Genomic DNA, 14,452 nt, shown 5'->3' on the forward strand with positions numbered 1-14,452 from the left:
ACCAATTCCCTGATACTGTAGCCAGGAAAATAAAAGGGGGGGGGGGTTGTTTAAACAACTGTGATTCCAGAGTCAAGAATTGAAAACTGAAGATCTCTGTACCCTTGACAGAGCAGAAGCAAGCCAGTGAATTCCTTGGTAGATGGCCAAATGGGAGATGATATCTCACAGTTCAGCAACACAAAATCCATCTTTCTGTATTTCCTAGTCAGGTTTCTTCATTTTCCTTCCTCTGATTCTTTCAGCTAGAACCAAACATTTCTGCCTGTTCATCTCCCATACCATATGTCCTTTGTCCCTTGTGTAATTCAAGGACCAAGTGACATGATGATGCAGCCCCTGTGGGCTGTGAAGACCGGCAAGAATTCTTCCTCTACTCTGATACTTGGGATTCATTTGCCAATGCCACTAACTCGAGAACTTAGACTGCTTTTTGGCCCCCAAACCAAGAAACATGCCAGAATCACAAAGAACAGACTGGCATGAGAAGACAGCAACTGAAGGGCTATTCTCAGCCTCATCATTAGTACAAAAAATACCAATCATAGGGTCTGGACATATCTTATATCTTGCAGTAGTGAAATGAAGGTTGCCAGACTCTGATTGCAAAATGGGATTCTAGAGAAGACCCAGACTAAGAGTCTTGTGACTATAGCACAGTCAGCTGTAGAACCATCTTTATTTCCTTGGCAAGGCAAGAAAAATCAAGCCTTTAAGTCACAACTGCCATTCCCTTTTTTTTTTTTTTGGAAAAAGGTGCAACTTTTTCTAAGTCCTATGCCTCAGTAAGGGAGATTTTCAGGCTCTGCTGTATATACTGTGAGCTCACCACGGCCTGAACTTCAGGTGGAAGAAGATGCCATTTTCAGAATCTGGTTCAGACTTCCTTTCTTTTGATGCAAAATCAGTACAATTTACAGGATGGTGAAAGTGAAGTCATTCGTTTGTTGGGATAAGACTAATGCAGGAGGAGGGAGAAACCACTTAGAAACCTAAATGTTGGTTTTTACCCTGTCTCGTGGGCTGTGGTTATCTTCCTTACTCACTTTGCTGATTAAAGGATTGTTTTCAAGCTCCTTACTGCCTCTGAAAGCACCATGGACACTAAGTAGTAGACATATCTGTATTTTACTGACAAATATGACCTCCTCCCTGTGATCACCGTGCCCTCTAGAGTCTGGAAAATCTACATAGTTGAACCTAGAAAAGAATAAGAGACATACTGGCACTTCTCTGGCAAGAAATGAAGGCAAACTTGAAATTTGTTTGTTGTATAGAAAATGAAGGGATGAAGTTTTTTTCCAGACGCTTTGAGGCTTTGAATTGGAAACTAGAAATTACCTCATCATCCATCAGTAAGGGAATGCTGAAATGAATTAGGGTAAATACATAATTCTGGGGATTTTTGCTTATAATTGTATTTTTCCCTTTGACTATTTTTTTGTTACTGAAAACCTGGGATAACTTCTTATTTTCAGTGGTCTCCCATCTTTTGAAATGGTAACTTTGGCATATGCAGAGGTATGTGGTAAATGTGGGTTTATCTAACTACAGAAAAAAAAAAAAGTTCTTTAGAAAAAAAAAGAGAATGAGGGAAAGGACCTTGTGACTCCTGATCGCTTCAGTATTGTCTTCCCTGGTCTTTTTCTATGGTAGGGAGCCTTTTGTAGTTCACAGCAGTTTTTGCCTGTATTCATGTAATTTTCTTTTCCTCTGCATTACAATTGTTTACATGCTGGTTTTTCGTTGTTCTTGTTTGTTTGCTTGTTTTACATTTTGAAGAGTCTAGACCAGTTATTTGGTGGGATGTTCCACATTCTGGGTTTGTCTATTTCTAGTCGTTTTTCCTTATTTTCATTTATCTCTTTCAGTGTTTTCTAATTCATAACCCTCATAGTGGTACTATCACAGGAGGCTGTCTTCCCTTTTCTAGTTACTATAATCTTATTTTTTTAAAGCATAAGAGGATTGAGGAGAAACATGTTGGTTCTTACCACGCTTGATTTATATTTGAACCTAATTATTTTCATGCTCAACACTTGCAAAGAGGTAAAGCTAAAGCAATATAGTCTCAAAATGTTGTCCGCTGTCTGCCTGATTCAGATTCAATCTGGGATTGATTTTTTTTTAAAATTTTTTTTCAAAGATTATTTATACAAGAACCGGGGTACAGGCCAGATGTGCGGGGGGTGAGAGGATTCACCAGAGACAGAGCGGGGAGCAGAACAGGCAGACTGACTGAAATACACTGCTGAGGGGAGCAGCAGACGAGACAGGAGAGGTCTGCCGCACCTTGCTCCCCGCCTGGTGGGATGGAACCAGCACTGCAGAGGCTGCAGACAGCTTCACAAAGCTGCGCTCAACCTCCTGCGCCACCAGGGAGGCCCATCTGGGATTGATTGTTAAACTCTCAGGTGATTCTAGTCTTCCAGGAGATTTTCAAACTTACTAAAATGTGAGAAACACTGGACTAGAGTTAAGGAGCATGGAGGAGAAATGGAAATTATAGTGTAATGTATGTCATATTAAAGGTACACATAAAATGCTATGATTACATTTATTTGAATAAACTATAAAACATTTTCATTTATACCTGCTAATGCCCATCCTTAAATGATTGGGGATGAGAGGAGAATGTGAAGAAAGGACAGCTATAACTATAAATTTTGTTGTCTCTTTATCCCTAGATGATTATAAAAACAACCAGTCTGTTAATCTTTTATTCATTGAATGTTTTTGTTTTTCTTTTAGTCCAAGGACAAAATGATGAGAGGCTCTCGCAGAGGATGTGTTAGACTCAGAGTGAGTATTTATTCATTTTTGTAAAAACCAATTTTGAAAGAAAGAAAAAAATTGTATTTTGATGGAATCATGGAAGTCTAAATTTAGTTGAGCCTCCATACTTATTTGTTGGGATAAGCATTTGAGCTCAGAGAGAAACAAAGGATTTCTCCAAAATCACTGTTAGTGCTAGAACCAGGACTAGGAACCAGCACTTTGACCTAGATTAAATGTTAATATTCATGACCTAATGTAGATACTGCCTTTTTTTTGTTTTGTTTTTTTGTTTTGTTTTTTTGTTAAATCTCTATTTTACAGATAGGGACAGGGCTGGAAATTAAGTAAGTTTTAGTGTTGATAGAGCAGACAATAGAAAAAACTCTGAAAAACTCTCATTTTAGCTGCTTTGTTCCTGTAGAAATACAATGCGAGCCACATATATAATTAAATATTTAGCAGTAGCCACATTTAAGAAGTAAAAAGAAACAAGTGAAATTAATTTTAATCATATATTTTGTATAGGCCAGTATATCTACAATATTATTTCAGTGTCTGATCAGTAAAAAATTATTAATAAGGTTTTTTTTTTTTTTAGAAATTAGTTTTTATTTACCTTTAACTGAGGTAACACTGTTCTTTTCTCATGCTAAGTCTTCAGAATTCAGTATATCTTTTAGGGTACATCTTAGTTCAGACTAGCTGCACCTCAGGTGCCTAGTAATCATGTGTAGCTGGTTGCTACCTTATTGGACAGTGCAGGCCTTTAGCTTCATGACACTTTTAATTATTTTTCAGTTTCCACCACTGTCCAAATAGCTAAAGGCAAGATAGAACGCATGACTGGGGGTATAGTTTCTAGAAGTCCATTGTATCTAGAGAAGGGACTACCTCTGTCATAGGTAGGTAAATTAGCTTCTGATAGCCTTCTTCATATTCCTGTTGTTTCCTGCCATCTTTTTTTCTGCAGCCTTACTTTTGAAGATATAACTATATTTGGTATACATATTACTTCCTTTGTTAGCAGTAACTTACTGGTAAGAATGGGGAATAACTGAGAAAGAAACCAAATTCTTTTGGAATAATTCTGGGGCTAAGATAGAAATAAGTATGGCAAATTTGCAGGATGAGAATGAGTTAGGTCTGTTTTGAGCAGATGGTGTGTATGTGATAGTATAAAGATTTTTAAAAATTCAACTTATTATATGGTGTACTTTTTCCCTTTTCCTTGGTGTTTCTTTTGTCTTCTTAATTTAATTCCTATTGTGAGCACTTGCTATTGATCTCAGACACCACTCTGTCTGGTACTAACTGCTTTGTTGGCTTGAGAGATAGACTCAATAAGAGAGATTTGGACAGAACTGTGTTGAGAGGACTCCTCGGTTGAATTCAATCCAAATTTGGGCTACTGTCTCCACTGTTATGTTGCACACAATATTTAAAAAAATAGCTTCATTAATTATTAGCCCTTGTGACTACTATTCATGTTATAAATAGAATTTTGCCAGTTACCCCTGAAGCCTTTTTATGTGCCCCATTCAGATTACTGCTCCTTCCTGGTCTCCTAAGCGTAGCCATTATTCTATATTATATAGATATATATTCTGTATACTATTCTATATTTTTATTTTGCCCATTGTTTAAAACTTGATATCTTTTGTTTGAAGTTTATCTATTAAAGAATTCAGATCCTCTGACCTGTAGTTTTCCATAGTGCAGATTTTACTGTTTGCCTGCTGGTATAATTCAGCATGTTCCTCCACCTGTTCTTTCCAGGTGGAGGAGGCTGGTCCAGAGATTCAGCTTTGATCTCTTTGGCATGAAACTAGGTGGTGGTGTGTTCTTTTATCAAGAGGTATATAATGTCTAGTTTTTAATGTATTGATATTAGCAGCTATTGATGCTTAGTACCTACACCAATGAACTCATATGGAAATCACAAAATAGTGATATTCTATCATTTTGTTCAATTTTTATCAGAAATAATTTTATAAGAAAACACTTTTTCTTCTTCTATTACTTAGTGCCCAGTGGTACAGATCAAATAGGGAGGAAATAGGAGAAAAATGCTTTATTATTTCCTGTTACCCAATTTTGAAGATAATGAATTGACTCATTTACATATCCACAAAAAAATTGCAAGTAGATACTTTTTTTTTTTAAAAGATTTATTTATTTATTTATACAAGCACTAGGTATAGTCAGAAGTGCGGGAGGGTGAGAGAATTCACCAGAGCCAGAATGGGGAACAGAACAGATAGACTGATGAAATACACTGCTGAGGGGAGCAGCAGGTGTCAGGAGAGGTCTGCGCGCCATGTGGGACCCTCGCCAGTGTCTGGGGATCGAACCGGCGCTGCAGAGGCTGCGGGCAGCTTCGCAGCCCAGCGCTCAACCGGGGAGGCCCTGAAAGTAGATACTTTTGAATTGAAAACAGTTATTTGTATATAGATGTGTTCCTATTGTAAACAGATAATGGTCATAGCAACATTGCTATGAGGTAGATGAAGTGGTCATTCCATGGATGAATGGATAAACAAAATGTGGTATATACATACAGTGGAATATCATTTAGTCTCAAAAAGGAAGAAAATTTCTGACACATGCTATTACAACATGGATGAACCTTGAGGATGTTATGCTAAGTGAAATAAGCCAGTCATAAGAACACAAGCACTGCATGGTTGTAATCTGAGATGCCTAGAGTAGTGAAATCCACAGAGACAGAGTAGAATAATGGGATTTAGTGTTTAATTGGTACGAGTTTCAGTTTGGGCCATGGTGATGGTTGCACATCAATGGGAATGCCCTTAATTCACTGAGCACTTAAACATGTTTAAATGATTTTTAAAAAAGTATGTGTATTTTACAGTTTATAAACTCTACTTATTTAACCTCACAGTTCTATAGCTCAGATATTTTTGCAAAGGTTCTCTGCTGAAGGTCTCACAAGACTGAAATCGAGGTATCAGACATGCTGGGCTCTTCTCTTGAGGCTCTGAGAAAGAATCTGCTTCCAAGTTCATTCAGGTTGTTGGCAGAATTTAATTCCTTGTGGTTGTAAGACTGAGACCCTTATTTTCCTGCTCACTGTTAGCAGGGCTTTGCTCCCAACACTGGAGGCTTACGTAAGAATGCCATATGGCACCTCTAGACTTGCACATCCAAGTCCAGCTAGTGCTTTGAATCTCCCTGACTTTCCATTCTTCTACTAGCTGCAGAAAATACTGCCTTTAAAAGGCCTCAAGTGATTGGATAGGTCAGACCCACCAGATAATCTCCCTTTTGCTTTCTTTTTCAAAATTTTTTTTAAGTTATGACCTTAGTGATAACTCATTTTATAATATCTCCTCTTATTCAGTTGCCACCCATACCCAAAGGGGAATAGATTTTACAGGGCACAGGTTATTTAGGGTTATTTTTAGAATTTTGCTTACTAAACATATTGACAGAGAAGAACCAGACATACCCATATTTGAGTCTTATTTTGCCCTTTGCTTTGTTGGTTGAAAGAGGGAAGCTATGTGTAAGATTACTGAGTTTGAGTTTTCTTTTTTAAAGTAGGGGGTATAATATTGTTGCCAAATTTTGTGACGATTAGGCAGCCTGGCACATAGATGAAAACAAGTAGGGGTGGTGGTAGTGGTGGTGGTGGATGTTAAGAAACCATGTTTTGAAAAGCTGGACTGCCAGTAGACTTCCTATTTCAAAAATATCTGGAGAGTTTGTTTACAATATAAGTTTCCACATCCACTCTGTAGACATAGATACCCACTCTTAGAATAGGGTTTGGAACCTTTACTTTTATTTTATTATTTATTTATTTATTTATTTATTTATTTATTTATTTATTTATTTATTTGTTTGTTTGTTTTTGTTTATACATGCACTGGGTACAGTCAGAAGCGCGGGAGGGTGAGAGAATTCACCAGAGCCAGAGCAGGGAGCAGAGCAGGCAGAAGGACCAAAGTACACTGCTGAGGGGAGCAGCGGGTGGCAGGAGAGGTCTGCGCGCCATGTGGGACCCTCCTCTGGTGGCCGGGGAGCAGCCGGGAATCAAACCGGCGCTGCAGAGGCTGCGGGCAGTTTCGCAACCCAGCGCTCAACCGCTGCGCCACCGGGGAGGCCCTGGAACCTTTACTTTTAAACATATTCTCTTGATGAATGTATTGTGCAGCCAAGTTTGGGATCTCTGGTATAGCAGAAAGAATCAGAGACCTGAAGCTGAATCTCACTCACCTCTTACTGATTCTGTGCTATTGGGTAAATTTAACCTCTATGAGAATAACATTATATAACTTGCAAGGTTTTTGTGATATTTAGCAATTATTAATATATGTGTACACAGTTTGGCACCATAGCACACATCCAATAAATTGTACCTGTGGTAGATGATGATGACAGTGGTGGTGATAGATAACATATCATCTAGACTCCAAGGGGATTATATAAAAAGCTCTGGGTTACAGTGTGTGTGTACATTTATGTGTATATATGCATATATGTACATACTATATATATGTGTGTATACATACATTACATGTACATTGTATATATACATTGTGTGTGTGTGTGTATGTGTATAAAGGGGCTGCCATCGACCATGCCACAGATCTCTTTCTACATCTCCATTCATCCCTCCTGTGTTCCATCCACACTGTATACTTCGTTGTGTTCCCTCACTTTGTGTTCTCTCATTTCTCCTGACAAGCTTTTTCTTACATCGAGAATGTTTTGTCTGGTGAGCTCATCTTTTAAGAGATTTTTCAAGTGTTGATTCTTCTCTAAAGCATTCCTGATCCACATCCTTTCAACTGTTTAGGCCCTTCTTTCTCAGCCATGAACGTACATATTACATGGCACTACATGTTAACTTGTTTGTTTTCCCAATCAATGGTGAGTTCCTTTCTGCTGTTTTAAGTGCCTGGTACATAATAAGTAGATACTTAAAAGGTAGCTATTGTTGATTTTATTTATAAAAATAATAAATATTAGGGAATTTGTCTTTACCATAGTTTACATACAAAAGAACTGTGGAAGTTATTTATCTTAAAACAAATTTTTACCTAGTGGTATGATGTATTTTCTGACAAAGGAACACACCCATGTGGTTTTATGCTACAAATGGGAAAGGAATCAGTAGCTGTTGTGGAACCTTTTTGGATCAGGAATTGTGCTGAATGATTTTCACATGTATTCCCATGATAAACCTCTCAGGTAAATGGTGTTATTTCATTTCATAGATGAGGGAACTGAGACTAGAACTGTTTCAGTAATTTACCAAGTCTCACAGTAAATGATGAATCTGGGATTGAATGTGGGTCTGTGTCTTTTAAAAACCCAGTTAGTCCTTAGTGTTACTAGGCTCTTATTCTTCTTAAATAGAAGAATTATTAATATAGACAATTTAGCTTCCTTCAAAGGAGTGTAAAACCATTGGAGGAAAGCAGAAGTAACCATTTCTTTCCCATTTTTCTTTGATGGTGATGATGGGTGTTGATGGTAAAGTATGCGCCACTAGATGGTGCACTTGCCTTGATGGAAAAGTAAAATGTTTGTTGCCTACTGGGATCTGACTTTTCCCCACACCGTATATTAGCCAAAAGCAAAATATTGACATTTCCAGCTAATATCTGCAAAAAAAGAGAAGCAACAGCATTAAAGACCATTGTGGGGTAGAAAAACAGGCATATATGAAGTGGGATTTGAATCTAAATTCTGCCACTTAATAGTTGGTGACTTCAGGTAAATGTATTCAGCTCTGAGTCCTATTTTCTTTTTCTCTATAATGAGCATCATGGCATTTACTCATAGAATTATGAATATCATATTAATATACAGAAAAGTCTGCAAACAATGTTTGGGACTTAGTATTTTCTCTTTTTTGCGGTTCTAAGGAAAATTTTGTTTAACATCCTGGGACATGGTTTGTTCATATTTTACAATGTTTTTTCTTTTATAAAGAATTTATGTACTTAGTGTAGAAAACAGAAAACCTTGCAAATAATATTTATATTGAGTGCTTGCTTTAGAATCTGCATAAACATTCAAATGCCCATTTCCTTATGGCAAAGTACATAGGGTGATATACCAAATATGAGCAGTTTGCTGAGTGAGCCCTGTGTTTGATCACAATGAAATAAAGTGACACTGCTGTATGTCCTTTTGAAAATCAAAAATTAGTGTAAAAGCATAATAATAGCTTTTATTTTAATAACTTTGTAGGACCCAGCAGGGAGCAGGCAACTATAGGGCTCAGCAGGTTGTTGGCACCTATAGAACCCAGCAGAGACTATGCAATTACAGTGCTCAGCAGAGAGCCGGGAATTACATTGCCTAGCAGGGTGTCAAACCCTATAGAACACAGCAGGGAGCTGGAACCTTAGGGCCCAGCAGGAAAACTGGGTATATAGGGCTCAGTAAGGAGCCCAAACTTAGAGAAAAATGAGGGAGTCAGTAAGGATAGGGTTCAGGTGAAGACAGCACCAAAAAAACCCCAGCAGGGAGCTGGAAAAACTAGTGCCTAGCAGATAGGCAGCACTTGCTGGCTCAGCGGGGGCTGGCACCTAGAGCGCCCATCAGGGAGCTTGCACCAATAGGGTATATATATTAAATAGTAGTATATAAGAAAAGATATATGTAGGCTATCTGCTCAATATAAGGAGAGTATACTCATATACTCATATAAGGAGAGTATACTCATATAAGTATACTCATATAAGGAGAGTTTACTCATCTCGAGTAAACATGAAAGCACTTTTACACATTCATTTATAATGAATATCCTCTTATGAGAATGTAAGTTACCGACAGTTCATTGAACCAAATGTGTACACTAGTGCCCTAGCACTCAGTTCTGTGAAGTTGCTGTCTTAAGTGCAGATGCTTTTGAAATTAGTAATAGCAGAAGGCCAAACATTTGGGGAATCAACATGTAGAGTAAAACAGCAAAGCTGCAAAATAAATTTACAAATGCTGTTAGAGGAAATGAAAGTTACTGAGATTTCCAAGACCCAGTGTACTCCATTAAATATAAGCTATCTGAAAAATGCCTATGAACTGTTTAACATTATTTTTGGTCATAAAGCTCCCATCTCTCATTGGTGACTTTAGTGTTGTATTTTCTAATTTTTTATAATATTTCAAAATTAAATATAAATGAAAGTGATGGCAAAAGATACCTTAGAAATATGTTAACCAAAAGAAAGCTAGGAAGTTGCATTAATGTCAGACTTAATAGACTAGAAAAAAATTAAAATTGTTATGGAAAAAGGGAGCACGAAAAAGTCAACATTATATAGATACCATTCTTTAGCAGAAGTAGAATAAATTAAAATACCATAGCAAAACAGTAGCAATAAATCTCTCCACACACATACTTTTAAATATTTCATTGGTGAAAGTAGAAATCATAATGGAAATTATGAAATATTTAAACCTGAATGATAATGAAAGGACCATATGTCAAAACTGCATCTGAGACCATCTATGATTTATGATCTTGTATGACTATATTATAAATCAAAAATTGAAAATTAATGAACTAAGCATTAGATTTAAAAAATTAGAAAAAGGATAGAGGGCCTCCCCTGTTGTGCAGTGGTTGAGCGCTGGGTTGCGAAGCTGCCTGTAGCTTCTGCAATGCCAGTTCGATCCCCGGCCACCGGGCGAGGGTCCCACATGGCACGCAGACCTCTCCTGCTGCCCGCTGCTCCCCTCAGCAGTGTAATTTGTCAGTCTGCCTGCTCTGCTCTGCTCTCTGCTCTGCTCTCCACTCTTCCTCTGGTGAATTCTCTCGCCCTCCCGCACTTCTGACTGTACCCATTGCTTGTATAAATAAATAAAATAAAATCTTTTAAAAAAAAAAAGCCACAGGCTACTCAAGAGTGAGTGATTAAAACAACTTGTATTAATATAAACAGATGTATAGATTGGCAGTGAATGAAAATTCAATTTAATTCAAAAAAAAGAAAAAAGATAGAATAGTGATAAAGAAAGTAGAAGAAAATAACAAAGGAAAATTTTATGCCAATGTCCCTTATTTATGTAGGTGTCACAGTCATGAACAAAATACAGCAAACTACCCAATGATAAATAAACAAAGGTATTATGTCCAATTAGACCTTAGTATGGTTATACTAAATTGGTGATTTAAAATTTAATTAAAATAATGATCTATATCAACAATTAAAAGAAGAAAACTATGACCATCTGAATAATTGTGAATAAATAGTAAATAAAATGAAATATGCATTCACTACTATAAGCAACCTAGGAATAGTAGAGGATATTCTTAACCTAATAAGGAACATTTGCTAAAATGCTACACTATAATTAACAATGAAACAGTGGAAACATTGTCTTTAAAATCAGCACCAAGACAAAGGTACCTGCCTTTGCTGCTTTGTTAGATACTATATATTGGAATTCCTAGTGAATGCTGTAAATCAAGCAAAGATACAAGATAAAATGCTTGGAATGAAGAATCAAAATTAGTATTTGTCAGTGATGTTACTCTACCTGTAATAGAGATCCAGGTAAATAGGTAATGCAAAATAAGAAACAAAAGAATTCAAAGAAAAAACATTAGAAGGGATAAATAAATATTACTGGTATTTATAAATAATAAAATTATGTACATTTAAAAAAATCCACAAGAATCTGCAGAGGAACTATTTGAGTGACTAATCTTTAGCAGTGTTTGGATATGAAATCAATATGAAGAAAACATGTAGTGTTCTATATGACCACAATCAATTAAAAAAGTGTATAAAAAAGAATTCTATTTATTAATAGTAACAAGAACTCTATATTAATTGGGAATATATTTTACAAGATAAATGCATTCCTGGGCCTCCCCTGGTGGCGCAGCGGTTGAGCGCTGGACTGCGAAGCTGCCTGCAGCCTCTGCAGCGCAGATTCAATCCCCGGCTACGGCGAGGGTCCCACATGGCACGACAGACCTCTCCTGCCACACCCGCTGCTCCCCTCAGCAGTGTATTTTGTCAGTCTGCCTGTTCTGTTCCCCACTCTGGCTCTGGTGAATTCTCTCACCCTCCCACGCTTCTGACTGTACCCAGTGCTTGTATAAATGAATAAATAAATCTTTAAAAAAAAGAACTCTTAAAAAAAAGATAAATGCATTCCTTTGATGGAGAAATGCTGTGAAATAACTGAAAGCTGAAAGGAAAATATGAATATAAAAAACTATCTTGTTTTTGCCTGTTAGGCTTAATAACATGTATATGTTTATTTCCCCTAAATTAATGTATAAACACTTGTGATTCCAGTCAGAGCCACAGTTGTCTTATTAAAAAACCTGACAAGGTGATTCTAAAAGCCACTTAAGAAGGCAAAGGGGCAGAAAATTTTGAAGGAAGGGCTTCTTTGCCATTCCAGATGTAAAGACTTTCTTATGAAACATTGTTAATTGAAACAATACTGTATTAGTATACCAGGAGAAAGAAAAAGAAATAGTAAAAACCCAGATAAAGGTAGAAAAAGAATGTTTTAAGTAGAAGGAACACGTGCAAAGGTGAGGTAGTAGAAGAAAGCTTTGGGCAACTGATAAATCCCAAGCTACTAACACGTAAAATTTGATGAGAGATGAGACTGGAGAGGTAGACATGGAGCAAAGCACTGAGGGTCTTGTGGGCTTGGTTGTTGGCAAATTGACCAAATACCTTTTATGAGGACACTTTTGAAAGTGAAAGGGGGATATAGCCATTACTATGCCAGGACAACAGGAATAATCTAAAACTGCCCCATGCAAGCCAGGTCATGTAGTTATTTTATTTGAAGATGAAGAAGAACCACTAATACGGTTACATATCCCTGCAAGGAATGTGAGTTTAAAAAATTTTACACAATAGGTTTAAACAAGTCTGAATAATAATCTTAAATGGAAAGATGGGCCAATTCCTAGATGAGACTATATAATGAAAAGAATTGTTAAAGAGGGTAAAGCACTGAATGGGGAAAAATAACTTGCACATCATATATACCATGACAAGTGGCTGGTATCAAAGATTTACAAAAACTCACTCACCTCTACAAAAAGAAAACAACTAGGGCCTCCCCTGGTGGCGCAGCGATTGAGCGCTGGGCTGCAAAGCTGCAAGCAGTCTCTGCAGCACCGGTTTTATCCCCGGCCCTCAGGCAAGGGTCCCACATGGCACGCAGACCTCTCCTGCCATGCCCGCTGCTCCCCTCAGCAGTGTACTTCGGTCCTTCTGTCTGTTCTGCTCCCCACTCTGGCTCTGGTGAATTCTCTCGCCCTCCCACAGTTCTGACTGTACCCAGTGCTTGTATAAATAAATAAATAAATCTTAAAAAAAACTTAAAAGGCAAAAATAAATTCTTAAAAAAAAAAAAGAAAACAACTAACCCAATTAAAAAATGGGCAGAGATATAAATAGGCACTTCTACAAAGAAGGCATATAAATGGCCAACAGGCACATGAAAAAATGTTCATCATCACTTATCATCAGAGAAATACAAATCAAAACCACAATGAGATACCATGTTACTCCTGTGAGAATGGCCCATATCAAAAGGACCAGAAAGAAGTACTGGCAAGGGTGTGAAGAAAAGAGAACACTAATACACTGTTGGTGGGTATTTAAACCAGTCCCCTACAGAAAACACTGGAGATTTCTCAAAAGATTTCAAGTGGATCTGCCATATCACCCAGTAATTCCACTATTTGATATCTATCCAAAGAACACAAAAACACAATTTGAAAGGAAAGCTGTACTCTCATGTTTATTGCAGTACTGTTTACAGTAGCCTTTGTATAAGAACAGCCTAAATACCCCCAAATGGAAATGATGGGATTATGAAGATGGGTGTATATGTAGATATGTATATATTTATATATGCAATGGAATACTACTCAGCTATCAAAAAAGTTGAACTCATACTATTTGCAGGAGAGTGGATGGGGTTTTGAGAGATAATGCTAAGTGAAATAAGTCAGGCGGAGAAAGATAAATACTGGATGTTATCACTAATAAGTAGAATATAGAGAAACCAAGCTAAGAACCAGAGAAAGACAACATTAAATGCTAACCCTGAAAATAGACCATAGAACTGAGGCATCCAAAGAGGAAAATGTGTGGGGGGAAAGAACAAAAAGGGAAGACGCACAGTGGACTATCGTGGTAGACTATGGTGGCTAACCCATGGTGGTAATACCTCATGGAGAGAATCCTATATTATCACAATTAAAAGAATTAAAAAAAAAAAAGAGGAAAAAGCATGTGGAAATACAGCTGGGAAAGAACTAGTAAAGAGAAAGTTGAAAATGGTAGACTAACTTATCTAGAGAAACATAATAAGGGATGAAGCCCTTTTTCCATTATGAGAAATGAAAAAGAAGCAAGAATATAGACACAGTTATGTTTTTGGGGAAATGGGGAGCAGAACAGGTTTTTAGTTACCACCCAGTGACTCCTTACCTTGTTGGTGGGGCTGCAAGGAAAGTAGAGAAGGTTTTAAATAGCTACAATAGACAATGGGATAGAGACCAATAACAAGACAAGGATGCCCCTATCACCGCTTATAATCAGCAATGTCTACCACTCTAGCAGCAGTCTTAAACTAGTCAGTCCTAGCCAATAGATAAGGTATAAGGATTGGAGTAGAAGAAATATAGCTGTTCTTATTCACAGCA

At 37.2% G+C, this 14,452-nt stretch overlaps 1 protein-coding gene across 7 annotated transcripts in view; it reads left to right on the plus strand.

Annotated features, from left to right (window-relative positions):
• The window catches only part of OSBPL9 (oxysterol binding protein like 9), a gene marked incomplete at both ends in the record, with an annotated part of 114,928 nt that overhangs the window by 13,257 nt on the left and 87,219 nt on the right, over positions 1 to 14,452 (plus strand). For 6 of the 7 annotated variants that reach the window (XM_084243455.1, XM_084243456.1, XM_084243450.1 and 3 more), the window contains one exon: positions 2,752 to 2,802. The exons of the other annotated variant lie outside the window; for it this stretch is intronic. In XM_084243455.1, the coding sequence (XP_084099581.1) occupies positions 2,752 to 2,802 (51 nt within the window). The remainder of the gene's footprint in view (positions 1 to 2,751; positions 2,803 to 14,452) is intronic. 7 annotated transcript variants of the gene reach the window in all.

Source organism: Talpa europaea (assembly GCF_964194135.1).
Source record: "Talpa europaea genome assembly, chromosome: 9".
Taxonomy (NCBI): domain Eukaryota; kingdom Metazoa; phylum Chordata; class Mammalia; order Eulipotyphla; family Talpidae; genus Talpa; species Talpa europaea.